Below are 26597 nucleotides of genomic sequence, written 5' to 3' on the forward strand. Positions count from 1 at the left end.
CCTCCCCTCCAGATTTCGTACAGAAAAATACAAAGAACACAGAAACACAGTTTAGCTTGCTGACATAATGCCCATATTTAATCTTTTAAAACAAGAACAAAATCAAGAATAAAATCAAGAATAAAAATTTAAGTCATACAGTACATTAATCTTTCAGCAATGACCCAATCTACAGTACTCAAATGCCTGGCATGAAGTCTATTATCTCAGCGTTTAACAAGTGTATAACCAGTGACACAGTAAAAGAAGAGCTCACAATACACAGCTAACACAATGAGTTTAGATTTTCTTCTAAGAGTCCAGCTAGAGTTTATAATACGTGGGTCACTTTTGAACCGTACTTTAATCAACTTTTTTGTTCAGTCAATCTGTTTGGGGCTTTTTTTTTTTCTGTTATATGAGTTTTTCCATTATGTACAGGAAGATTATTTCAAATGAAATTGCACAAGTTAGAATATCTATCTATAGGCATACATGGTCAATCTAACTAAAAATTTAATAAGCAGTAATTACTCAGTCCTGGTTATACATTCCTAAAGGCTTAATAATACAGTTTTAAGAAGAAAAACAAAATAAAACAAAACACAACAAAACATAGTTGTAGGGTGGCAATCTCTGCAAGAAGCCTTCTTCCCTCCCAAAACAACCAAGGGTTAACTGTACTTTCCACATTTACAGAGAAGTCATTTCAGCTCCTAAATAATACAAAACATGTGACTGTCCTTTCTAAAGTCTGAATGGTTCAATGCGTAATTCAGTGAAGGTCTCAAACAAATAATACTGGTAAGATGCAGACTGTTAACAGAAATTAGGACACTATGCCCCGAGAGCACATTTGGATAGCAAAACTGTGTGTATGAAGGAGCCGTTACCCAGCGGTTAAAGTAGCTTGAAGCAGGAGGACGACCCTCCCTGCAGCAGCTGCAGAGCAGGGGAAAGGGTGGGCTCTGCTGCTCCTTGGCCAAGGCTGACGCCAGATTTCCCCCAGCTCTTACTCGAGCACCTGCCCCCTCCTGCTCGCAGCCCCCTGGCCCGCGCTCCTTACCACTTTCCAAGGGGAAATCCCCAGCCCATAGGTGACCGGAGCCATGGCAGGGTGCAAGCCTCCCCTCCCCTGCTTGGCTCCTGATGCTCAGGGGCAGGCAGAACGCCTCTCCTCCAGCTCAGCGGCAGGCACACGCCGGCTCCCATGGACGCGCCGCTGTGCAAGAGATGCTTCGGCACAGCAAGGAGCAGCTCTGCAGTCTGGCGGCTTGCTGGCTCCTGGCCTCAAACTACCGCATACAGCTAAACGCAGTAACAAACCGAGAGGTCTCTCCCTCCACAGAGTAGTGTTACCAAACGCTGGAGACCCAGAGAGCTACCTCCAAAGTAAGTTAACTAAACACAAGCTTAAATAGAGCATCTTCTTCCCACATTAGCAAAACATAAACGTAACTAATTAATGCAACTGCTTTGACTTCTTTTAATCTTTTTTCTGGTGCCAGGTCCTGCTACAAATGGAGAAAACCCATAGAGAGCCGCTTTCCTACATGGAAAAAAACAGCAGAATCTTAAGCCTTGAGGATCTGCTTTGTAATTTGCTACTGGCATAAACAACAAAAAAAGTCCCATTTGTTTGTTTGGTTTTTGTGGTGTTTTTTTAAGAAAAAAATCCAGACCATCCAGTGCACCTTCTCTGCACATACACACACACGCACATGCACACGCACCAATGGAGAGCTCCAGAAGAACAGGCATGGGAACCACAAAGCCTAAATTGTGAAAAGACATGGGGAATCTCACATTTCTGTTTTCAATTCTTGTTTAGCAATGAAGCAGCAAAATGATGTATTGCAAGAAATAAACGGTCACAGAACACACATACACCCAAACGCAACCATGGATACATTTTTCCCACTTTTTTTTTCTGATAGATGCTGTTATTAATCTGATAGTTTCTTTCTGGCTGTGCTGAAGTTTTTGAAGAGCATCTAGTGCTTCTTTAACCTTTATCAGAATGTAAGAACCTCAGTGGCAATTGACAATCAATCTCATTAGTGCCACAACCAACCATCTCCACTTGAGATTCTCTATGAACCCCTTCTGGAAGCTGAATCTGACTCTGCCCCTTTGGTGCCACTCTGTTGCCCTTTTTTTTTTTCTTTTTTTTTTTTTTTTTTAAATTAACAAACACAGCATAGTAATGCAAATTTGATGTTTTCTAAAAATTAGAAATGCTCAGATAATTAGTTCAGCAATATGCAAAGTGCATCTATTTGGTTCTTTCCATAGATCACCTTCTGTTGTAAGTTTAAATTCCTTCACAGTTTAAAATATTGTGAAGAAATTATATGTATACTTTATGTATAGAACTATTTATATACATACACATATATACACACAACTCTGTACTTTATATAGCCATAAACACTCATTACTTAACTATTTATATTATATACACATGGCATGAACACACGCTCAGTGAAGAGTTGGTGCAGGCTGAAATCATTCCATTGGGTTTAATGGAATAACAACAGTGAAACCATGAGTGAGTTATCAAGAGACACTGACATACATCTATTAGATAAGTGAAAGACCAATTAAAACAGCTCTTCCATTTTCCTATTAGCGCAGGATTGTTCCCACCCCATTCCATGCTCTGTATGCACATACACAGCTATTTTGCGTTCAGTTTACATGAGAGGGCAGTGGTGGTTATTTTTTCTAAATGAAAGAACAGTCCATATTTACTCCGGCTCATCGCAACCTCTTCTGCAGAAGTGTGGCACAGCTGGGTCTGGACGTCTTGGAGGACTCTGAATGCTGTGCCGCTGTTAGCTGAAAGCACCTGCTGAAGCGTTATTGCATGGTTATGGGACAGCTATCGATTGTTCACAGTCTGTGAACTCTCTCTCTCCAACAAGTGGTACAACTGTATAAATACATATTTTAGCACAAAACAGTTTAACACGAGGCAAGTCCAAGTACAAATGAGACCTAAAGGCCTACGGGTGAACTTTAAAGGCCAAGAGTTCTTCAGAGTGCATGTTGTTTAAGGAACGCAAGTCAGGTAATTTCAAAAGAAGTTTTGTGAAAATAGAGGCTTCATTTGGGTGATTTTTCATGATTAAGGTCCTTAATGCACGGATTAGTGTTTCCTGAAGTGCCTCCACAGAATTGACATTTTCTATTCCGGAGCGATCTAAAGAGAAGAGGGGGGGAAGGGGGGAGAGAAAAAATGGGGGAGGGGGGAGGGGGAGAGACTGAACAGATGTAGTCTGCAAGAATAACTCACTAAATTAACAAGCACAAGAAAAATTAAATACTTATGCCAAAAGTTTCAAACCCACATATGAAGAGTCTTTCGAACATTGTTTAGATTCAACTGTGTAAAATATGAAGTTCCTGCTGAACTGGCAGCATTCAATCACCTTTTCTGTAATCACCCATGTTTCCAGGAAAGGACTGATTGAAGCACACACTTAAATTTTATTTTGCTGAATCACAACTTCCAATGCAAGGAGAGAGACAGGGTACACAGAAGTAAGAATTTCAAACATTTCTCAAGGCTGGACATAGAACCCTAAACTTAAACTGGCTGTTCATATTTCAGGAGGAAATCCCACTCGTCAGGACAAGCCACCCTCGTATCTGCACAATGGGACCCCAGGGGCAAAGGGAGCACAAGCCTTGACGTGACTGGGCACTATTTCTGAGTGTGTTCTGAAGCACTTACAAAATGAAACATCATGTGCCCAAAAATTCCCAAATGAGAAAGAAAAGAAGAATTTCAACATCAACAAAAATATTATGCTTTCACATACTGCACTCGTCCCACACCCGAAGCATCTCTTTCAAGAGAGCTGTATTTAAGAACATGCCTGTTGTCCTTAGGTGGAACCCAAGTAAAGCAGCTTAAAAGGATAAATTTTTAAGCAAAACCTAATAACCATGCACAGTAGCTGTTTTTCGCAAGCTGTAGCTAGCCTCTCTTCTTAAATGCTACGTAAATTCAGTGGGGCACAGACATACATGAGTGACAGACACGAAGAGAAATGTGCTTTGATGTGTACACGTACTTAAGCACTTTGCAGAACTGGGACACAGAATGACAACAGCTTTCTGGAGCAGCACTGAGTCAGCCTGTACAGTCAGAGTGGGAATCCCTTCCTCATGCTGTCAGCATCAATCCAATTAGACTTCTCAGGTGAAGAGAGTCTAGGAAGTCCTCCTGGACTATTCAGTGCAGTTCCCTACCGCTATGGGAAAAATTATTATATAATCCACTTAAGTATCCATCTTGAAGCAATTAATGTGGTTTTTTTTCCTTTAGAAAGATTGTTCCAGAACCTTCTACTCTAACAATTAGTAACTTTGATTAATATCAAATGGTGTTTATTAGCACATATTCCACTCTTCTGTGTAGATTGTCCACTAGGTTTGATAGCTGCTCTCCAAGAGAGCATGAGTAAAGAGATGCCTCTCTGCCTTTATTTGTTAATATCTATCCCACTTGCCCCCCTGCTTTGCAAAACATTTAGGTTTGCTCTATCCTGAACAGGGATGATGACATTTGCACAGAATATGCCAGAGGAGGTTTCTCAAGAGCTCTGTACAGTGACAGCGGTACCTACTACCTTGCTTCTGGAAGTAGAAGAATGCAGTCCAGTCTTTCCTGGCTGCCTTGGGTGAGTGACTGTAGCCTCCTCTCTTCAATGAGTCCAAATCTTTCTTCTCCCTCTCAGTCTACTTCCCAGTTTCTCCCAGTGGACAGCAGAAGTTTTTGTTAGTACTACCCCACTAACAGAGAATAATAGAGGGTGTGTATTTTACGTTCTTCTACCACAAGGCATCACCCTCAGTTAAGAGATTATCTGCTCTCTAGACTTGCACAAACCACATTCAGCTTTGCTTCCACCTTGCTTCTTCCTTCTTCAGTGCCCATGATCCATCCTGCCATCTTCCCTCCATCTTCAACACATCCAGCTAACTGAAGCCAGAGGTAAAGCATTCTTTTACTTTTGGAATGGTACCAAGGCAATTCCTCAGCACCACCAGAAACACTCCTACATCCTCACTGTATGGCCCTGCTTCTTCTTTCTTTGCCATGTGACACCAAAACAAGAGGATGTACAGTTACACACATTCCTTGCTACTACCCCTGCTTCTTCTTTCTGCATGTTCTAAATATCCCTCGTAAGTGTGGTTATTCACCCAGTGTTACGTGGAGATGCTTCTGACAAGTGTTCTACCCACTAGCACTATTTAGAGACTTACGAACATTTCTTTTTTCCACTGGTGTTTTTTCAAAAATTTTAAAACAACTGAAAGTCTTTTTTAAAGATTTTTAACTAGTGCAGCATGGTATTTTATATTCTGGATCACACAGATTCAACAGGTCACACACTCCTGTCTGCTTCTGGAACTGATGTAAAACTTGACTACTGTACCACCTTCCTTTCAATCTTCTCTTGAGTAACTTTCATTCTGAGATGAAGAAGTCTTAATTGGCTTTATTCTTCCACCTTCAGTTCTTCTTCAAGTTACAGCATCTTTTGCCTTTGCCTGCATCTCCATGTCATTCTCTCTGATGCTCTTCCTCAACTCTTCCTCCTTTTCTAATTGAGCTCCACCTTATGGGAAATGACTCTCTGGGTCACACTCCTCCTTGAGGGGTGGGGTGCAGGGGATCTGTCTTTCAAGATCAGTTTAACCAACAGGTGCACACAATCCTTCAGTTCTACAGACACCTTCTCCTCCTGTCAAGCCCTCACATTACAAGAATCTTCCCCAGGAGCTCTGTTGGGGGCACTTCTGTTCTTCTTAGGTACCTGCTCAAGCATGAAGCTTGCTCAGTTACTCACTTGTGCAAGTAATGACTGCAGCATTTCAATTTAGTTGCAAGGTGCAGAGCAAAGCTGATCTGAAAATTGCTGGACTCTCAGTGACCATCAAGGTTACTATTGTGTCTGGAATACAGTAATAATGCAAGTTTGGGCCCAAACATTAAAAGACTGATGAAGTCGTACTTTACAAAACCCTGGAAGTATTTTGTGAATTTGTCCAGGAAGGCTGCGATCAGACTACAGATCAGATCACAAGGTAGCTAAGATGGGTAGTAATAATGTCCAAAACTATGATCTGAAAAATCCTCAGCAGCTGCAAGAAGCCTGAATACCAAACACCTCCTCTTTTTGTCCTGTTGCATGGCTCTGACATTACATGCTGTACATGTTACATACTATGCCTAAGTTAAGCCCTACTGGGAGCTAGCAACAGCATGGAGCACTGCTCAGAAGGCTGCGGGGGGAGGGGCTGGCTCTGTGCTAGAAGCACATTTAACAGAACAGATACAGCCACTTACATTCAAAACAGGTGGCACAGAGATGGTGATATTCTAGGGCCCAGCAGCTGAGCAAGCAAGAAGAGCGGCTGTAGCCTAGTTATGACACTGCACAAGGAGGGAAGAGGCCTGGTTCTCAGTCCTTATTTTAAAGGTTGTCTTCAGTTCTTGTCAATTTAGCTTTTCAAAAATAAAATATGTAAAGCAGAGTCTGGAAAAAGCAACTAAAACCCCAGGTTTCTCTCTGCTACCTGAACATTTTCACTGACAGACTACAGTGCCATGCTTCCTTCACACTGCCATTCGTTCTGGCTTTTGAAGCTTGCAAACTCTGTACCACCCTCTGCTCGTTACCACCACTTACAAATTGAAGAGGCTACAGCTGCCCCACCCTGTGCTATCACATTTCAGTTAGGGCATACACAAAGCTATTAGACTGAACTGTCCTACAGTGTTTACAGAGGCTTCGTGTGCCTACAGCACCATGGCTGGGATGCCTCTCCCTGATAAGAAAGATGTGGGTCTAACCCACTCGTGGAAGAGGTGTACTTGTTCAAGAAGTGAGTGGCCCCAAATGCTGGCTTGTTGTATAAGTGGACACTACTAGTATTCCTGCCTGCTACCTCTAGAGAGCTCCTTACCCAGCAAGCAGGGATTCTGCATCTTGTATTCCAGGCATTATATGCAGAGCTAATGTGCCTAATTTGAGGCTTTAGATAATACTACAGAAGTCGGTGCTTAATCCGTCTTTGAATCTGGGCCAGGGTGTTCTGTATATCCAGGGACTAAAACAAGATATGAGGCCGGTGAAGATGTTAGTGGATTGGCAGACCTTTAGTGGTAAGAAGTCACAATGCAGATGAATAGGGCTTTCTTGCTGACATAGGCAGAGATCAAACTGTTGGATTTAGACTTAAGTAAGATACGCAACTGACTTCAGTGACAACACTTGGAAGTAAAAAATACCACCTTATCCCAAGATCTAGGCTGTGCAAATCAGGAGTAATTTCACTGATGCTGTCCTGTGAAACTTAGATGAGTCAGACAAATAGCTTCTAAATGGCCATCGGGCAGCTATGAGATGTATTTTTGCATTCTATAGAAAGTAGTAGGAAAATATAAGCCTATTGTCACATTTTTCCAAAAGGCAGTATTAGAAAGAGCAGGTATGTAAAAAAGTAAATTACAGGCTGCTCATAGCTTAAAACCTACTGAATTGCACTTAGACGTGAAATAACAGGGTATACATTTTACAGAAATCTTTTAATAGAGAGCCATATTCAAAATTTGGCAAAGGTGCAAGTTAACTTTCTCTCCTTACCAGCAGATACCAGGACAACCGCTGTAAACAAACTCATTTCCTCATCACTAAGTTGCAGGGCATTTAGTTTCTCACTAAACTCAAACATTGAGTTGAGCAGATCACCAGCTCCCATCGAATGCAAGTCATCCACACTGTACTTCTTTCCACTCAGGAAGGTGACAGTACGTTCCTTTGCATCAAACAAAGATGCAAATCGTACCATTAAAACCTGGTGAAAGAAAAAAAGAACAACAAAAACAGGTAAATATAGGTGGATTTCTAGAAAAGCAGAAGAAAAAAAATTAAACCTTTTAACATCATTCAAACCATCTCATTAACAACTGTACAAGCATTCTATAAAAAAACTGTCAGCATGCTATTGAGCTGTAAAAAACAGTGCAAGCTCTGGCCCAGTAGTCTGAGGGAAACAAACAAGTGAAAAAATTAGTGAGTGGATGCAGGGGAGGGGCTATAGCACATGAAAGGGAAGAAAATTAAAATTTAAGCTTCAGACAGCCTGAGCCACAAAGACACTGCCATTCATAAATATGCCAGTAGAACAACTTGCTTAAGCCACCAAACAGCCAAAGGCATACACAGCATTAAAAGAAATGTTTTCTTGGCCACACTTATGAGGAGCAAAATGAAGGTATTGAACCAGATTCTCGCTTGGCGTAAACTAGAGCAGCTCCATTGAAACAATGCTGCTTTACACCACCTGATGATCTGGCCCACTAGGCATTCTTTGGGAAAGTACCATGCCGCATTGCTGTACCCACAGGAATGTTAATGAGCTCTGGTAAAAGGAGCCACATGTACAGCCTTCAAAAGGCTAGGGAAGCAGGGCTTGAAACGGCACCTGGTCTGTAGCTGCAGCTGGGAATACCCCTTTGGTATAAGCACCTGGACTGGAGCAGGTTGACATGTGCTGAACTTACCCCTCTGGGCTGAAATTTCTCTTGTGGTTTCTCAGTCGTACTGTGAAATGTTTCCCTCTGGAATGGCTTGTAAAGTTTCATTTGCTCATGTTCAACAACCTTATTTACATTTTCAAGGTTTAAGTTGCACAGAACAGCCTTCTTATTTGGAGAAAATGAACCAACTGGTATTGGTTAAAACTTCAGACTTGCTGCAATCTCTTGGTGTGACAGTCGTCTCTTCTCACTTACCCTACATAACTGCATTAATTTAAGTGTTTACTACAGATGAGAGGAGAACCAGGTTTTCAGCAAAGACTAGTGCCTTTGACAAGCTTAAAAAAGGAGGGTTCAAAAAAAAAAATGAAAATGTTTGAGAATTCAAACACCATTCATGCACATTATGTGACCTGCTCCTAAATTTTAACAGCCAAATGACATGCAGCAATCTTGATGGACACATGAGCACTATGTATTATTCACCTTTGTCAGCTAAGCTATATGTCCTTTGACGACATAAACTACAGAGTGCAGAAACCTAGGCAGAAACCTAGGTGCAGAAGCCCGCAGAATACAACAAAAGGAGACAAAGGGCAGACAGACAATGCTGAACTTCTGCATTAGCAGGGACCCACCAGGTGCTCAACAACCTTTCAGTTCAAAATGGTATTCCCCTTACAGAACTGGGCTTTAGAAACATGAACTTTAAATAATGAGCAACCAGTATTAACGCTGGTATTCAAAACTGAAGCCCACGAAGCTGTGCTGACTTAATACTAAGGCAAAGACCTCGCCTATAGATTTCAATGTCACCATTCTAACGCAAGGAAGAACAGTTTAGACTATGGTAGAGCACATGATTGACTCATCCCATTTCACTTCAAGCCAGACTCCTATTTGTGCACACTGAGGATATACCTGATTAACCCTATCACCTGACCATGGCAAAGTAAGCAGACAAAAACCTCCACACAGGCAAGTGCTTGCTCACTTCCCCACCACCTGCAGCCAAATTACCAAGTTTGTGAGTCTGTAGAGAAATTGAGTCACTATCTCAATAGATCCAAGGGGCTCGTTAGCTCTACCATCAATTACATTTGGAGTGGGGGCTTGTGGAGGTGGGGGAGAATCCACCCAAATCCATTCCTCATTTTACAGTCACCGCTGTTTCTGAGCTGGCTCCCATACAAAGCCACGCAAATACCACCACGATATACTGAGCTCCCCAGTACTCTCACTTCTAAGAGGGCTTTTTAGCTTACATGTGTGTGAATATGTATAGCTATGCTGCTTCTGCGTCTTCATGCGTCTTCTCGCCCCTAAACAAACAAGCACTCCTTGAGTATGAGCTGCTGGCAAGCACAGTGCCAAGACAGCCACCCACTGGTGCCCAAGGGAGCCAAAACAGGCTTGGAGGCAGTACTTTTAGTCAGGTTCTTCTATTAACATGCAGAGGTTGGGATATCCTAATTTAGTTATGCAGCAGACAGAAGCAACCTTGTATGCACCAGGGTTTCAAGATGCTTCTGCCTCTATTGCAATGGTTTCTTTAATCCTGTTTTGGTGGTTTTTTTCCCACTGCTCTGCAGCATTGTTTTTTTGGTTTTTTTCTGTTCCTAAGATGCCACATAGGCCTTTAACTACAGGTACAGCTCACTAACAGAAATCATTTATGTTTCTTATAAATAAGTGAATAGGGATAAGCATGCAGCCACACATTATTATTAATTTCCCTGGATATAGAAATAGCCTTGTCAGCAGTTTAACAGTTTATCAGCAGTGCTTGTAACAGGCAAAAAGGCATACGAATGAGGCTTCAGAAAAGCTTGAGGTGAAGAAAGGCCAAGACAAAACATTTTCTTGCAAAACATGAAGGTTTGGCTTTACGTTATAGGAACAGTTCAAGCCTGATTTTCCACCCTCCTTGAGGGCACTGGACAGTATACCACTTTGCAGAGGAAGGAACCGACATTTTTGTGTAATGTGAACAGCAACATAAGAGGCTGTAGCTGAAGAAGTGAAAATACAGCCCTTAGCTACAGGAGTTGTAGATGAATATTAAAAGGTCAAGAATAAGTATAATAGCAAAAAATACATGACAGCAAAATGGGAGCAACGTGGAAACTGATACGCTCCAGGCACCAGGTCTTCCAGTATAACTTGTACCTTCCAACCCAACAATTATCCATTTTAGAACCGGGCTGTATATAAATACAGATAAAAGACCCAACACATTACATGAGAAACGTCTTCAGTTCAGGTAAATTTGAAATCCAGCATCCCTCTTTGAAAGAATAAATCAAGTAAACAAGAACAAAAGCATCACCAACCCTACCCACCCCAGAAAACCACAGTATCATCGCATGCTTGAGACTTCAGCTCCTCTGTCCCTCTATGTTTAAACTTCAAATCCAAATGCTTATCAAATGTGCATGGTCCCCATAGACAAGAGTCTGGAAGAGCAACTAAAATCTTAAGTAAAGGTCCCCTGGTGAAGGTCACTAATTATAAAACAGCACCAGGCTCTGGTATCATTCCCAATTTAACACCACTAATACACATATATGTCATGCTTGCAAAGTGGGTGAAATTAACGACGAGGACCTGGTGGGATTAGCCTAGAGTAAGTCAGGCTGCAGCTGGTACGCAGGATCTACAGAGCTGCAGCAGTACAGCTAGTTATCAGTGTTACTGCTTTGGAAATGGAGGCTTCAGCAACCCCCAGTTCCCAAGAAAGGCTAGTGGTGACTGGTCAGGATGGATACTCTGGCTTTGGCAGGGAGCACAGTGGCAGAAGGAAGGACATACAGAGCGACAAACACATTCCGCTACAAAACTTGTAAGTCAATAGAAAGCTTTCTAAACTATCCACCCTTCCAGATGCAGTCTGCTTCTCTCTAGGCTAAGCAAAGGTAGCTCAAAGTAACCGCTGCTATACAAAACCAAGAAACTCCTTGTGAGTCATTTATTAATGCCCAGGGAAGAGGAAAGGGTAAAAGGGCTGAGCACTTTTGACGTACTTGGAAGAGGGACAGCTCACCAAGATTTGACCAAACAGAAGCACTGGACACCATCAGCTTAAGGAAAGCTCAGAGCTAGCATCCATGAACAAGCTGGTTTTGCCCAATATAACCCAGTTGTATTTATTTTTGTTCTTAAGGGGGTCGGACTGATGCACAGCTTTTCAGGTCCGCACTATACACACAGTGGTCTCACCTCAAAGGTCCCAGCCTTCAGAAGATTAACCTGGTCATGCTGGGAGAGATCCCGGAAGCCTGGGATGCGCTTGGCAAACTCCACCACTTCCTTCACTGCAGGGGTAAAACTCAGGGAAAACTCTTCCCAGACTTCATGGCCAGACTTGTTTGGGTCCACGTGGGGAGTCTTACTCATTGGGCAGACCTAATGTTTACAAAATGTAAGCAAAAGACAACTCTTAAAGATATAATTCCAAATACTGACAAGTACTTGAAAGAAACAGATTTATTCTTCCAAGAAAACTTTGTAATAATGACACAGGGAGAAAAAGTATCAGTATTCCTCAGTCAGATCCCAAAGCAACTAGATTTCTCTCCCTCCCTTTAAAACAAACAAACAAACAATAAAAAAAATCCATGGCAGTCCATTAGCAGTCTGTTTCTAAATTTGCTGACCTTGGTAACACCAACATTGTTTATGGCAAAAGACTTGAGAGAGCCCGGGTTATGCTACTCTTCCCTGATGTCACTCATGGCTGACATCTAGATTTCTCTTACTTGTGTTATCCCTGTAATCTCACAGTTAATCGTGATTTCACAATCAATCAATTGTAACCTCACAGTCACTACTACGTTCACTCTCATATATCTTTCTTGTTTTGCAGGCAGCTAAAGTGATTCAGTCAAGGTGGTAAAGGTGTCAACACCAGACCAAGGAACTGAGCCTTGTTTTCCTGAGTCACGAGTTTACACCCTCATTACCAGAACCACCTTCCTCTCCTACATGTTTGCTTTTATTTGTATCACTGAAGGAGGACCAAGGAACTGGTATTCCAATTTTGCTCAGTCACAAGATGACAAAAAGCTCTTTCTTTTATACATAGAGCAATTTTTTGTAGGACAGTCTGAATCCACTATAATGAGATGAGACGTATCAGTCAAGGCTGACTGCCGATAAATTCCCTCTGTAAAACCCAACCAGACACTCTGAGATACTTTCGGTTCTGCTTTTTAAAATTTACATCTTTTAATGAAGTTTAAATCTTTTAATATTCATTTCACCTATCATCATTATCATCAAGGACAAGAATTCCTTTTAAGTATTCCTCAGAAGTATACTATTACTGTGTATGTAATCCTACATCATGTGAGCAAAGCAAATAGAAAGGAGTGAAATAGATTAGTAATTCCTCAGAGCTATGCTGCTTTTGCAGGCCATCTTGACTGATAATTGCCTAGCAATTCTTTGCATGGAAGGTGCCAAGATCCATTACAAGAATATAGTCAACAGGTATATATGCACGTGCATGTGTATGAAATTGGCAACAGCTAGGGAAAACAAAATAGAGCTACAGATACACATTTCTGGAGTTTTTGTGCTTTTTTTTTCCCAAATATCAGTTACTAACTGGGCAGTCAATATGCAGAAAGCTCTCCCCAAAAGACAAAAAAACAGAATTGCAGATTTCTTGGTTCAGCTGTGAAACACAACATCATTTGTGTGTCTGAGGACAATGCCCAAAACCAAACAATTACTTGTGGGGTAGAGGGGGACCTTTTCCATAAACTGAAAATCATGAAATATTTTGGCAAAAGGAAAGGTCTAGGCACACAACCAGAAGCACAGCAGACACTAGCCACTGCTCTGTCCACGATACTGCGACAGTTCACACAGGTATTGTGAAAAATACAGCGCTCTGAAAATAAGGAATCTCTGGTTCGGCACCCCACTCTGAACTGGACACAAAAAGCATCTCAACTCATCCCACAATGGTTTACCCTAACCCCCACGTGCTCAGTCCCAAGGGGAAAGTGCCACTTTCACCCGCTGTATATTTTGTCTAAGCTCTCTTGAGAGACCTCTGCCCAAGAGTCATAGAATCACAGAATATCTTAAATTGGAAGGGACCCATAAGGATCATCAAGTCCAACTCCCTGCTCCTTGCAGGACTACCTAAAACTAAACCATATGACTAAGAGCATCATCCAGACACTCCCTGAACTCTGACAGGCTTCCTGTGGAAGCAGTTGTCAGCTTGTGCAGTCACTAGGTCTCTTTAGAGGAACCTCTTCAGGAATGACCTGCTCTGCTTTTCTGGTTGTGGGGGTATGAGTGAAAAAACCAAACCCCTGAACATCTGTCTCTGTACTGGTTCAGAGCCTAATTACACTCCCTTACTGCTACTGACTCATTTTGGTCGGATTCTGCTCTCATCAAGTTCTCTGGCAAAACCCTCATTCACGTCAGGGACGCAGGGCGGGCGGGGTGGGGGGAAGAGGCGGTCCTGCAGTGCTCTGTTGGATTCGGTTTTGTTTCCTCACCGCTGGCTGTGTGAAACCTCCCTGCAGCTGCTATGCACAGGTCAAACTGACTGGTTGGGCCTCTGCAGGCAGTGCCACTCCCTGCCTGCCCATACTGACAGGTTTAACCTCTGCTTCTCAGGAGTGCCAAGAATGCTGCTGTAGTGACTCCATATACTTTCCCTGCAAGGAAGAAAGGCTGGGAATGATGAGTATTTGCCATGGTGTAGTGCCCAGAGTCTGCAATTAAGGTCAGAGCCTGCTAGGGATGGCATGGTCCGCATATGCCGTAGCTGAAGAAGAAAAAAAACCAACGAACCAACCAAAAAAACCCCAACAACAACAGAAGAAATCCAACATCAAAACAAACAGCCTTCACTGTGCAGAGACTTTCAGGGGCATTCAAGAACCTGTGAAGAATCTTTACAAACTAGGAGGAAGGAAAACATCAGCAGCTCGAGTACTTCAGAAAGGTCAGGGGCTCACACTTCTTGACAGGAGTGCAGAATGAGAACGAGGATGTTATGTTCTCTCATCCCAGGCAGTTCCAGTGATAAAGGACAATCTATTTTAAGGGGCTTACAGAACCAGTTGCCTGAATGGCAGAGAAACAGTGGGTGCAAGGCAAATGGGAGGGACCTGTTAAGGAAAGGAAAAAAGAAAAAAAAAAACCAAAACAAAACCCATATGCAAGAAAACTGGAAGCATCCTTGTTAAGAATTCAGTGAGAAAATGCTCTAGCAAAGTCATCTAAGGTACCCATAAGTGTGTGCAGAGCCTCGCTTGTGTAAGTACTATAGAAAAGACCCTGAACTTCTCTCAAGTGGTTTAGCTGTGCAACTTCCTCCTGCCTCTGCTCAGATCTGAAGATGTTCTAGGGGAGAGGGATGCATAGCCTGTGGGTCCCATTAAGCCTATATTTCACACTGCCTGTAACAGAATCAGCCTATCCCCATTAAAACAAAACAAAACACCCCCTGGCCCCCCTCCCCCAAAAAACACCAGCCTACCCAGCAGGAGAGATTTTTAGAACACACTAGCAAGGTGTGCAAACAGACTGGCTTAAAATCCTAGCTCTGGGGTCTCACCCCAGAAATTTGCTCTGAATACCTTTAAGAAAAATACAGCATATCTGACTGTGTAGATTATTTTCAAGTGAAGTCTTCAAGAGGATTGAGTGAAGAAGGGAATTTATGAACTCCTAACATCTATTTCCATTTTTAAGTCAAGCCAGTTAAAAAAGCCATGAGTTTTCTTCAACCAATGCTCTTTGACATCAGTCTACTTTGTTTGCTAAAAAATGAGCCAAGAAACCCCATCAGTTGTATGATTTCAAATGCTCCACACAACTCGCACCATTATTCTCCTTCATCACAATTTGTGCTATCAAACTTGTGTCACCATGAAAAGTTTCAGCAGTTGTGCCAATTGTGTACAGCTGGATCACATGCATCACTAAGCCTTTCACTAAGTCAAAGCAAACAATCGATATCAATATACCAGATGCATTCTTCCTCCAGTGCTGCAAGAATAAGTGGTATTCTTGTTTGGAGAAAAGCTGTCTTCTGGGATCCTATCACAAAGTCGCTGAGTATAACCACTGGTGAAGTTCATACAGTGGCCATTTGTGAAACACATGGCATGCCCACTTGGATAATGCATTGCGCTTCTCCCTTTGTACTGTCCACCAAGGTGGTGCTCACTTTCAGGGTACTGCGGGCCACCGAGCCCACCAACACAGTGCTCGCTGCTCAAGATGTACTGCTCAGTGTTCTTTGATACTCTCTCCCCACTCTGGGACTGCATTATCTCCGCTGGGTTTTGGGACTGTTCTTGGTTGTACATGAAAGTGTCTTTGTGAGCCCTAGTGACCATACCGATCACTTCTTCCTTAGCCATGTCAGTGCTAGGAGGGGGAGAAGGGCTTTTGATGGTTTCCCGCTCTTGTTTGGGCTTGGAGGAAAGGTCTTCTTGAGGTGCTTGATCTTGATGTTCTGTTAATGCTTCATTGGGTAAGTGACTGCTGAACTGGCTGTTCATCATGGTTTTCATGGCACTCTGCATTTCAATCAGCATCCTCTGTTTTTCACGTTTGGGAATACGGCCAAATCGAACAGCTACCAAGGTGGAGAAATGAAAAGGGGGCAGGGGGGGAGAAAAAAGTCAATCCTGAAAGTGTTAGCAGCAGACATAGGCATCAAACCAACGTGAAAAACCAACAAGAACACACACAAAATACACACCCCAAACAATAATCTTGCCTTTTAAGGGAAGACTTTAACTGCTCTCGCCAATACTACAGCAGAGGTATTACCACTGAAGTCAAGGAGCTTCCTGAGCATAGGACAGGCACAAGATACGAATTACATGCTGCTGTTTACAGAGAAAGAGAAGGCAGCTCTAAAGCACATAATCTCTAAAGCTTTTTCCCCTTTTGCTACAAACCTGGCTATGGACTATACACGCAGTTGTGTTAGTTAATTAAGTGTCGGGCCTTAAGATTGGATCAATTAAAACAGTACAATTTTGTGAGCTGACAATTAGCTAAATTTAAACACAGTTCATATCATATTTGAATATAAGTCCTACAAGACAGCTCCTCATGGACCAATTATTTAACTTGCCAAAACAATTAAGAGCAACAATGCTGAATGAAGCTTACCTCGGCACATTTTCCTGATAACTTTGCCTTGACAAGGACATTTTCTGCTGGTAAGGGGAAGGGCATCATTGCGGCTGCAGCCCTTTTGACCCTGTCCTAGGGAATCTACAACTGCCTCTACTATGCTGTCCAACCACAGCCTTACAAGGGCTTATAACCAGTTTCGACTGATGTAATTATGTTCATGCAGTAGTCCATCATTAATGTAACTAAATCTCTTTCATTAAAGCAGGTGCAACCTTATGTGCAAACAAGCGCCTAGGGGATGAAATAACTCCTATGCACGACAAGAACTCGGAACAATTATTTAAAATAAGTTTTAACACTCCACCCACTAAATTATTAACAGCCCAAGATTCCTAGTTCTTGTGAAATAAACACCCAGAGAAAATTAAAAAGTGAAACAGGAGTTCTGGTTCATGACAGTAAGTTGTAGCAGACTAATGAACTACACTTTCAGCATCATGTTTTAAAAAAGTCACAAGGAGTGGATAGCCAGCAAGGTGGTCAGAGACACGGCTCAATATTACCCTTTCCTCCTTGCCTCCTCCCTCCCTCCAAGAGGGGAGAAAAAAAAAAAAAAAGAAAGAAAAAAAAGAAAAAAGAGGAGCAGATATATGTTCTCCCCATGCACCCAAACCTAACTCTTTAGGCTTTATAATGATTACTCTAAGGCTATCAGCTTGGGCAGAATTCCCTTTCATTGAAAAACCAACATTAACAAAACAAAACAAACTAAAAAGAATAGAGTCTTGTTCAGATTCAGGCAGGATACAGCTATAAATATTAACTCATTAAAACAAAACTGAGACTCTTCTTACAACTGTCTCCCTAACAGACCACTGCAGCGCATCCCACTGCATTAGCCTCCAGAGATGGGAGGATACCTCTGTGGCCAGTATTACATTATCAGTTCAGGAGAGCCACGGAACAAGAAGGCAAGCTGATCTAAATGCTCTTGGACAGGGAACCTGTCCCTGACAATAGGGCTGGCTGTGTTTTCTGCCGTTAAGACCCTTAACAATCGGTTTTGAGGTGGGCAGCAGATTCCCTCTGAGAGGATCACTGCTTAGTAGAGGAACGTACCATCTCTTGACATCCCAACAGACAGGCATTTTTTGAAACGACACTGCTGGCATCTGTTCCTATTCATTCTCATTATAGAGCAGTTGTTATTCTTCAAGCACTTCTTATACTGGATGTTTTGCTGAATGCTTCTTCTGAAAAAACCCTGTAAACAAACAAGCAAACAAAAAAACCCCACAACTATTATTACAGCACATGTCAAATCCTCCTGCCAAGATTCACCTCTCAGCAAGCACAGAAAACCTCACTGCATCTCATCAGCTGCTTCAGAGCCATCAGCCCCAAGTGATTTTAAAGAACTTGCTACTCCTCATGACTTACTTCCCCTTCATGTGTGACCTGTGTATAACACAAACTAGTTATGATTTCTAACTATAGAAGATGCTAAGATGTTCCCTGCATAGTCAGCACCTAAGAGCAAAGTATCTCCAGAATTACCTCTATCACTGTACTGACAGTTTATAAGATATGCCCTCAATCTCCTAAGTGCAAAGGTGAAAGTCAAAATCAGGTCTTTTGACTTCGATCTCCACCGTTTGGCAACAAAACCATCCTGTTGCACCATATGATCTTCAAAGGCGGTTCTTTCACATAACGCTTAAGTTGATAAACTCCTTCACAGAACATAAAATCTGCAGTGTTAAAATATCAGAAAATACAGCTCTACTGATACACGAACATGCAAGCACCCAGTTCTGGCTTTCCCCATGGTAAAGAAATGCTTTTTCCAAAGCTGTTTTGTTCTGTGTCCCAGCCCAGGTGACAACTCACACCCACTATCTCTTAATGCAATTAACATTCACATGTCTTGCGTGACATGGTCCTTACCACCTCTGTCTCCAGTTCTGGTTCTCTGCTGTGCACTCCAGGTCAGGGAGGATCAGACAAGGGGCAAGAACAAAAAGCATTCAGAGTTTGAAAAATGCTGTGTATTGCTAAGTGGTTTGCCTTTTCCTACAACTTACACACTGTCTGAAATTTCTCAGGTTTAACAGAGAAGCATCCTGGGTTTTTTTCGGAAGTATCACCCCTCTTCCCCTATGTGGGGAACTTCAGTATTTCACCAACAGAAAGGTGAGCAGAAATATAGCTCACCTTGCAGCCCTCACAGGCATGAACACCATAATGAAATCCTGAAGCGACATCTCCACAGACTTTGCAAAGAAGAACCATGCCATTAAATTCTAGAATCAGAACAGAAAAGTCAAGGATATAGAAAACCAATGACAACTGCAGGAACATGTTTCCAGCTTTTAAAACCTGGACTAAAAGCAAATTACGTCAGGTCAGCTCAACACACAAAAAATACAGCAGAGGAACAGACAACAAGAATGTACAAAAACGCTGAACAGTTCAGAAGGTACCAGTACAAGGGAGAGGGGAAAAAAAAGACAAACATGAAGCACTCCACAGAATAGGGAGAAAGCACGTATTCACTGGACTGTCAATCACGGTAGCATTGTACTCAACTGTAGAAAAAGAAAGTCTGCTTACATTTACGCACTTTTAAAAGGCCCATTTAGTTAACTAGGCCACCAAAGTTCGGGCTCAATCTGTTTTTCCATCAGGACAAGTAAGGCCATATAAAGGCTACTGTTTCCCCAACAGAGAATAAACATCTTCTCTTAAAAACAGAAATATTAAAGGACACTTTCTTTTATTATATATTGTAAACAAGCCATAAACTCTACCTATTTGATAACAATTTAGGACTGGTAACTCAGCCACATCTACGTACGTAAAGACTACTCATTTGAGCGCATATCCACAATGGCATGCTTACAGCCTTGACCTTGAAAATACCTCGTCAGCCCTCTAAAGATACTCATGGTTTGGGGTTTTTAAGTTTTTCCCCACCTATTTTATTTCAGCTTGCAAAAAAAGATTTTTTTGGAAGTCTTAAGTGCTGGTCTAACATTGGTTTCACTGAAGCCAATGGGAATTTTACTAGTGACTTCAGTAACCACAAAGTTACCTTAACAGTGAGCAACAGAGACAGCTGGAAATACTCCCACAGAACCATATTCTACCAGAAGAGTAATTTATTTGACATTTGGGTTTCATTTGTAAAGAGGAACTAAAACTTTTTTTTTTAAAGGTTTTGAAAAAAAACCAAACCACAAGATTTCCTTTTCTTTTTTTTTTTTTTTCTTTTTTTTTTTAACCAGAGCTAGTACTGAGCTAAAAATGTTATCTATCTATCTATACATCTGAACAGTTTTCATCTTCAGGAACCTCTGCCCTGATACCAAAAACCTAGCTGCTAGCAAATTTTTAATAGGAAGTAAAGGTTCTTACTAAGAACTTAGGGTAGGAACACATTTTTTAAAAAAACACAAAACAAATCAAAAAAACCCCAACTTTTTAAGGTAGAACTGTTAGATACTTATTCTAGCTTCGTAACAATTTAAAACAATAAAACAATTCTGCCAATAAAAGAATTCAGCCTTCAAAAGACTAGTGTAAATTCCAGCTAAGTGTTTACTGAAACACTCATTCCAGCACTTAGTTTGATTCTTACCCTTCCAAAACTGTTCAAATATAGTTCTTTACTGTCGAACTTTTCTGATTACCAAAAAAAGTGTGAAGCAAATAGCTGGAGCTAGATTGTTAAATGCATTTTAAAAGGCTATCCGTCAGCTCCAGCTTTAACAAGTACTTTTGTTTGCTACATCTACAAATTAAAACTTGGAATCAAAAAGATAAAGGTCCCAGCTACAGCTATGTAAATATAATACAATGTTTTGGTAATCTATTTATTTTGTTCCTCAAAGAAATCTGGGGGGAGGAAAGGTGGAGAGGAAGGGGAGGGAGTATGAAAAACAGAGAAACTAGATTTGCAAGACAGCTCCATAAATACTCCTGAAGGCAATTTCTAATTACTATTACTTTTATTTCATTGCATCTTTTTAACCAAGTGTTTGATTTTTATTAAGATCAGTTTTCACTAGTGAAAATCTGAAGTAAAGCTGGACTGTATTTATGGACTGTTTGAAGTTAGCAGCAATGGGACCTCTATCTATTAGCATTTGTATGGCAATACTATACGTATTACTATACATATAATGCAAAAAAAGATAAAAATGGAGGCTTTGCTATGTGCCTTCACAGCAAGCTACGCAGAGGACCTGCTTGTAATATATTGGGTTGTAATATATAAGGGGAAAATGGTGGTTTCAGGAACCAGCACCAAACATACTTGTGACTCCATTATGGCCTTTTGTCAAACCAGCAACACTCGACTGGTTTGTTTTAATAGTCTCCTCCAGCCGATCGCTCTTCGGTGCCCCGTCAGAGCCCTCACTGCTCCGACTGTTGCAGCCACCTTCCGAGGAGGAGCTGTTCGGAGAAGATGGTACAGGCGAAGAGGACGACTGGAAACCGCTGTCTGAGCTCTCGCTGTGACATGAGGCTGGGCTAGATGCCGAGCTTGAAGAGCTGATGTAAGCTATCACACCCCCTAAGGCAAGAAAAAAAAGGCAGCACGTAGTGACATAACAAGCAGACATGCACCGCTGCCATGTGAGCCACGCCATGACCCAGCACCACCAGACCCAGCCATCACGTGTTCCTGGACGCCCTCCTTTCCCTCGCTCCCTCCAGCTTGCTTCTCTCCATTCGTTTTCAGCGGCTGACCTCTCAATCTGCCCCATCCCCTTCTCCCAATTTATCAGAATTCCTCCGATCCCAGTGGAGATGAAACAGCGAAAGCAAAAGATGGAGCAACAAGCCATGGTGCTGGCAGGACGGGGCAGCGGGGAGAGGGCATGAGGCGGCCCAGGGAGGGTTTCTCTGACCACCCTCCGAGCAGAGCTCATCTGGAGCCACAGCAAAGACAGGATCTTACAGCACTGTGGAGCCAGAATGCAAACAAGCTAGGTTAGGGACAGAAATAGGGCAGAGAGAAAGACTTCAGGCAGGCTACGCGCCAGAGGTACAGAAAGGAAAGGCTGGGAGGTGCTCACGATGCAGAAGGGAAGGGGCAAGGGAAAGAAATAGCGCTGCAGCCTGGTTAGCCTACTGAACGCCATTTGTCCGACTGCAAGCCTTTGTAGCGTTTCTAGTAGCAGCTAAACTCCGACTGCCAGGCTGCTATTTGCAAACAGTCTCTGTCCTGCAATCTGACACACTTGAGAATCCCTCAGCTGAAACAGCTTTTTGTCCTCAGGCAGACCTGGGAGCAGTTCTGGCTTTTCACAGGCTCCTTTTTCTTGCTCTTAAGCAAGAAAAATTGTTTTCACTTCATTTGAGTTTGTCTCCAAGAGTCAGCATTTCAAAAGTCAATATAAAAACATTTGATATTTCACATAAAAATTTCAACAGCGAAAGCCACGCAACTGTTTAAATAAACTCCACTTAGCATCTTCTCTGCTTTATGCCTGTATTGCTCGGTAAAGTCTCTTCACAGACGACTCAGGAGATTGCAGCAAGGAACTCCACACACCAGTAAGAATTAAAAAACTTTAGAAATTAAAAAACTTTAGAACGGCCATGCATTGGCTTCTTCTGGAGGAGAAAAAGCATTGGTGTCAGTTGAGTTTTTGATCAACTGAGTTGGCACGGCAGGTTTGGGGCTGTAGCCCCTTACATCAGACATCACCTCCTCACAGATAAAGGCTGTTACGCCTATTAGGCAGCAGTGTTATACAACCCTGGAAATATCACTGCTCGCAGGTAGAAATTCTGACTTACAAGTTTTCCTTACTTTGATCAGCTGTAACGGTCCTCTTAGCATTTCTGCGGCGGCTTTACTGGCCCATTTCCTCTTTAGCATTTAATTTTTTCTACCAAGGAAACTGCCGCCAACACCCTGAAGAGCGTGCAGCTGAGGAGCCCCCCCCCCGGCAGAGTCGCCGCGGAGCAGAAGTCAGACCAAGCGGTTGTGCGACACGTGCGCTACACACAGACTGCTCCTCACGTTCCTGGACACAGGCGACCCTACGCCCCACCAAAGCGGTCATTCCTGGACGGATTTTTTTTAAAAAAAAAAATCCTCCACACAGCGTAGCACGCGTTCGGGATCATTTTTCTGGAGAAAGGAGGGTTGCAATGGACACGCAGGTCCCGCAACAGCAAGAGAAAAAGACGGCGTCAAACGCCCGCGCTCGTGTAAGACACCACCGCCTGTTTGACAGGGGTCCTGCCGTCCCCCGGCGCCACACACGCCTCTGCCCGGTGCCGGGTCGAAGCTCACAGTCCGCCTGCTCCAAGGGAGGCACCCGGTTCCTCAGCAGGCGCCATCCTTATCTGCAAGGGGCAGAGCAGGGCACGCGAACGCGGCCCCGGCGGCGAACTCCACGTTGCCGCCTGGCCCCGCCGCCTTTAAACCTGCCTCATAAAAAGAGAGGCTCTTTTCCCTCAAGTGTCAGAGGGGAGCACGGCAAGGGTACGCCTGTGGGGGTGTGCGCCCCTTGTCTTCTGAAAGCCTGGGGAGGCCCAGACGGCTGGGCTGCTCCCGCACCCTTGAGAGCCTGGCGGCCTTGCCCGTGTCGCAGTCAAGGTTCCCGATACTTTCGCTATTTTACAAGTTACATCTCCCTACGGGCCCCGTTTTCGTTTGACCCGCGGTTAAAAGCTGAATCTCACCCACAGCACGGGGCGACAGCTCCAAACAAAGAGCCCGGGCAACGGCGGTCTCCGCGCACCCACACACGCCGGTACCCCGCAGGAAGGGACCCCCAGGCTCGGTGGAGAAGGCGGCCCTGGGTCCGTAAACCGGTGGGGCTTTGCGCAGGGAACCGGGCGGAGGGTGCCGAGGCAAGGCCTCTCGGCCGCGCCGCCGCGGCGGGGGCCCCGCTGGGCGGAGTCGCGAAGACCCTCGGGCCTTCGGGTCCTACCTGGCGGGGGTTTACTTAAGGCGCGGGGGGGGGGGGGGGGGGGAGCCCCGTAACGTGCAGGTGCTTGATTTCCACCGAGGTTTAGGAAGTTGTAACGGCGCGGAGGCGCCAAGGAGGAGGCGAACCGGCTACGGTGCGAATCGTTTCACCCGGCGCCGAGGACGCCGCCGCCGCAGCGGGGGCTTCCCCCGGCCGGCACCCCCGACATCGCCTATCGCCCTCGTTAACAAAGCAGGAAACCAAAGCGGGGAGGGGGGGCGGCGGGGCCGGCCCGTCCGCCCTGCCCATCTCCTGCCGCCCCGCGGGGCCGGGGCTGCGGCTTTCCCTGCCGTCAGGCGGAGCCGGGCTGGAAAGGCCCTGCGCCGCGCCGCGGTGCCCTGCCCTGCCCCCGGCCGCCCCCGGCCGCCCCCTCCCCGTTACACAACGCCGCCCCCGCGCACCGGGCCGGTCCACGTGCGGGGCGCCCGGGCAGCCCCGCCGCCGCACACGGCCGCGCGCGTGCCGGCCCCGCGCCCCCGCCGCAGCGCGTCCCCCGCCCCTGCCAACGGCCGCCCTCCTTCCCCCCCCCCCGCCGCGCTCCACCGCGGCCTCGCGCGGCGGGGGCGGGGCCGGGCGCCGCGGGGGGGCGGGGCCGCCGGCGCCGCAGCGGCGCGGCCCCACGTGTCCCCGGCGCGCCCCTCCGCCGCCGCCCCGAATGTAGGTCACCAAAACAGCGGCCGCCCGCCCGCCTCACGTGTCCGCGCCGCCAGCCGCCCCGCGCCGCCGCCCCGGCACTATTATGCAATCCGCGCGTCACCGCCCCGCACGGCCAATGAGCGGGCACGCCGCGCGGAACGTAAACACAGGGCGCACATGGCTCGCCCGGCGGGTCCATGTGAGGCAGCGCGCGGCCGTCCCGGCCACCAGCGGGGCCGGGGCCGGGCGCCGCCGCCGCCCTCCGCGCTCCCCCCCGCCCCGCGGCGCCCCGGCCGGCCCCCGCCTGTACCCCCCCCCACCCGCCCGGCCCGCCGGGACGACCGCGCAGAGCCCCCTCCCCCGCCCCGGCCCGCAGCGGCCGCCCCGCCGCTTACCCGCGCTGACTTCCATGGCGGCCTCCTCCCGCAGGGGCAGGGGCGGCGCCGCGCTGGGCGCCGGCAGGGCACGGCAGGGCAGGGCACGGCACGGCCGGGCTCCGCTCGGCTCGGCTCCGTTCGGCAAGGCACGGCACGGCTGCGCTCGGTCGCTGTCTCCGCGGCTCCGTCCCCGCCGCAGCCCTACATGCGGCAAGCGAGCGGGCGGGAGGCGGTCGCGCTGCCGCCTGTCAGAGCGGCGGCTGCCCCTTTACAACAAAAGCGATCGGGAGCCGCGCAGAGTGCGGCACCGCCGGCCGCCCGCCCCGCCCCGCCCCGCCCCGCCGGCCGGCCCCGCCCCCGACCGCCCCCCTCACCCAGTGACACACTTTCCGCGCCGCCCGGGCCGCGGGCGGGAGCGCTCACGTGCGGCGGGCGCGTGCGGGCGGCGCGTGGGGCGGCGGGGGCACTGCGGCGGCGGGGTTTGCCGCGGTGGCGGGGCCGGCACGGGCACTGCGGCGGCGGGTTCGCGGGGGCGGCGGGGCCTGCTCGCGACGCGGGGTGCGGGGGGAGGGGAGGGTGCGCGGAGGCCCCCGCCGCGGCGTCGCTGCCTTCTCCCCCTCCCCCGCCCCTTTAGCCGGGCGCGGCGGGGGGGATGCCCCGCCGAAGCCACCTCCGTCGGCCGGGCCGCGCCGCTGCTGCAGTCGGCGCGGCGCTCGCCCACCGCGGCTGCAGCGCAAGTATGTGCCCGCGCCCGCGCCCGTGCCCGCGGCGCCGCGGGGCACGGTGACGGCCGGCGGTGTCAGCATCCGCCGGCGGGCTCCTCCGCCGCCGAGCATCGGCAGGAAATGCCACTGCTCTGATTGCCGCGGCTAATGAGCTCTCTCCTCTCCCGACCAGGACGTGGGGCAGTTCCGAGCACGGGTGCTCCGTACCCTCTCCGCCGCTTGTTTCCCCATTGGCGGGGGAAAAGGAAAATCCGGGAGAGAGCCCTCCGCTAGCGTCCACACGCCAGTTCAGCCGAAATAAACGCAGCCGAAATAAACGCTGCCAAGTCTCCGGGCAGAGCCAGTAGCCCCCCGAGGACCTACTGCACCCGGAGGGGGGGAGGGGGGGTAAAGCTGGGGTGTCCCCGCCCGGGGGGTGGCCGCACCCTCCTCCATCTCCCGCTCCCAGAAGGGAACCCACCAAAAAAAACCCGCTACAACAATAAAAGGGGGGGCACGCTCTCCGTTCAGTGAAGGCAGAGCCCAAAAGGAAGCTCCGTCCTGCCTCTGCCCTCCGGGAGGCAGAAGGAGATGCGTCGCATCACGGTGTATGTCGACCTCCAGGATGAGGGGGAGGCAGCGGGGTTAAATGAGGCTAACGAGCGGAGGTTAAACGCAGCTAAATGTAGTTTACCACCTCCTAATTTGGGTGAGTTTCCTCTCTTCTCGAATGAGGTAAACAGGTCAGTTTGGGCGAGCTTCCTCACTTCTAGAAGAAGGTAAACGGGTGAGTTTTCCTGTTTTTCTGCCCGTGGCCGAGTGGCTGGGAAGCATCCAGCTTTCCTCTTGGTCCATAGGCAGCCCCCACCGCCATCTCCAGGGCCTCCACCCCCCAGCCCTCGTTTCCTACAGCAAAACTTCCTTGTTCTCCTCACGTTGCCGGTTCTCCTCCTCGTACCGACTCCAAACCACGTTTCCTAAGCCCTGCCGTGTTGCCCTCTTGGCTCGCTCGCACTGCCCCTGCCTGCTCGGCTGGCGGCCAAGCAGTGCTGCCTGCCCTGGGGACGGCCAGGTACGGGCCACAACGTCCCACCCTCCCTTCCCGTGCTCAGGGCACCTGGCTGGGTCTCCGTCTTGCTCCTCCACGTGGCTGCTGGTCTTCGTGGACCGAGCACAAATCTGGTGTATTTGAGATTAGCCTGGCCTGCCATGT

At 46.5% G+C, this 26597-nt stretch overlaps 1 protein-coding gene across 2 annotated transcripts; it reads right to left on the reverse strand.

The window, feature by feature from the left end:
• Positions 1-371: 371 nt before the first annotated feature.
• NR1D2 (nuclear receptor subfamily 1 group D member 2) lies at positions 372-25017 on the reverse strand. Of its 2 annotated transcripts, none has more exons than XM_049799010.1 (8): positions 24699-25017; positions 20991-21251; positions 18887-18975; positions 17792-17936; positions 15544-16160; positions 11762-11947; positions 7647-7857; positions 372-3184 (listed from the first exon to the last, which is right to left on the reverse strand). In XM_049799010.1, the coding sequence occupies exons 1-8, from the start codon at positions 24712-24714 to the stop codon at positions 2988-2990; spliced, it is 1722 nt and encodes a 573-aa protein (XP_049654967.1). In that variant the 5' UTR covers positions 24715-25017; the 3' UTR covers positions 372-2987. The 2 variants fall into 2 exon arrangements, with proteins under 2 accessions (XP_049654967.1, XP_049654966.1); XM_049799009.1 differs by lacking the exon at positions 24699-25017 and adding an exon at positions 22130-22463.
• Between the last annotated feature and the right edge of the window lie 1580 nt (positions 25018-26597).

Source organism: Accipiter gentilis, chromosome 4 (genome assembly GCF_929443795.1).
Source record: "Accipiter gentilis chromosome 4, bAccGen1.1, whole genome shotgun sequence".
Taxonomy (NCBI): Eukaryota; Metazoa; Chordata; class Aves; order Accipitriformes; family Accipitridae; genus Astur; species Astur gentilis.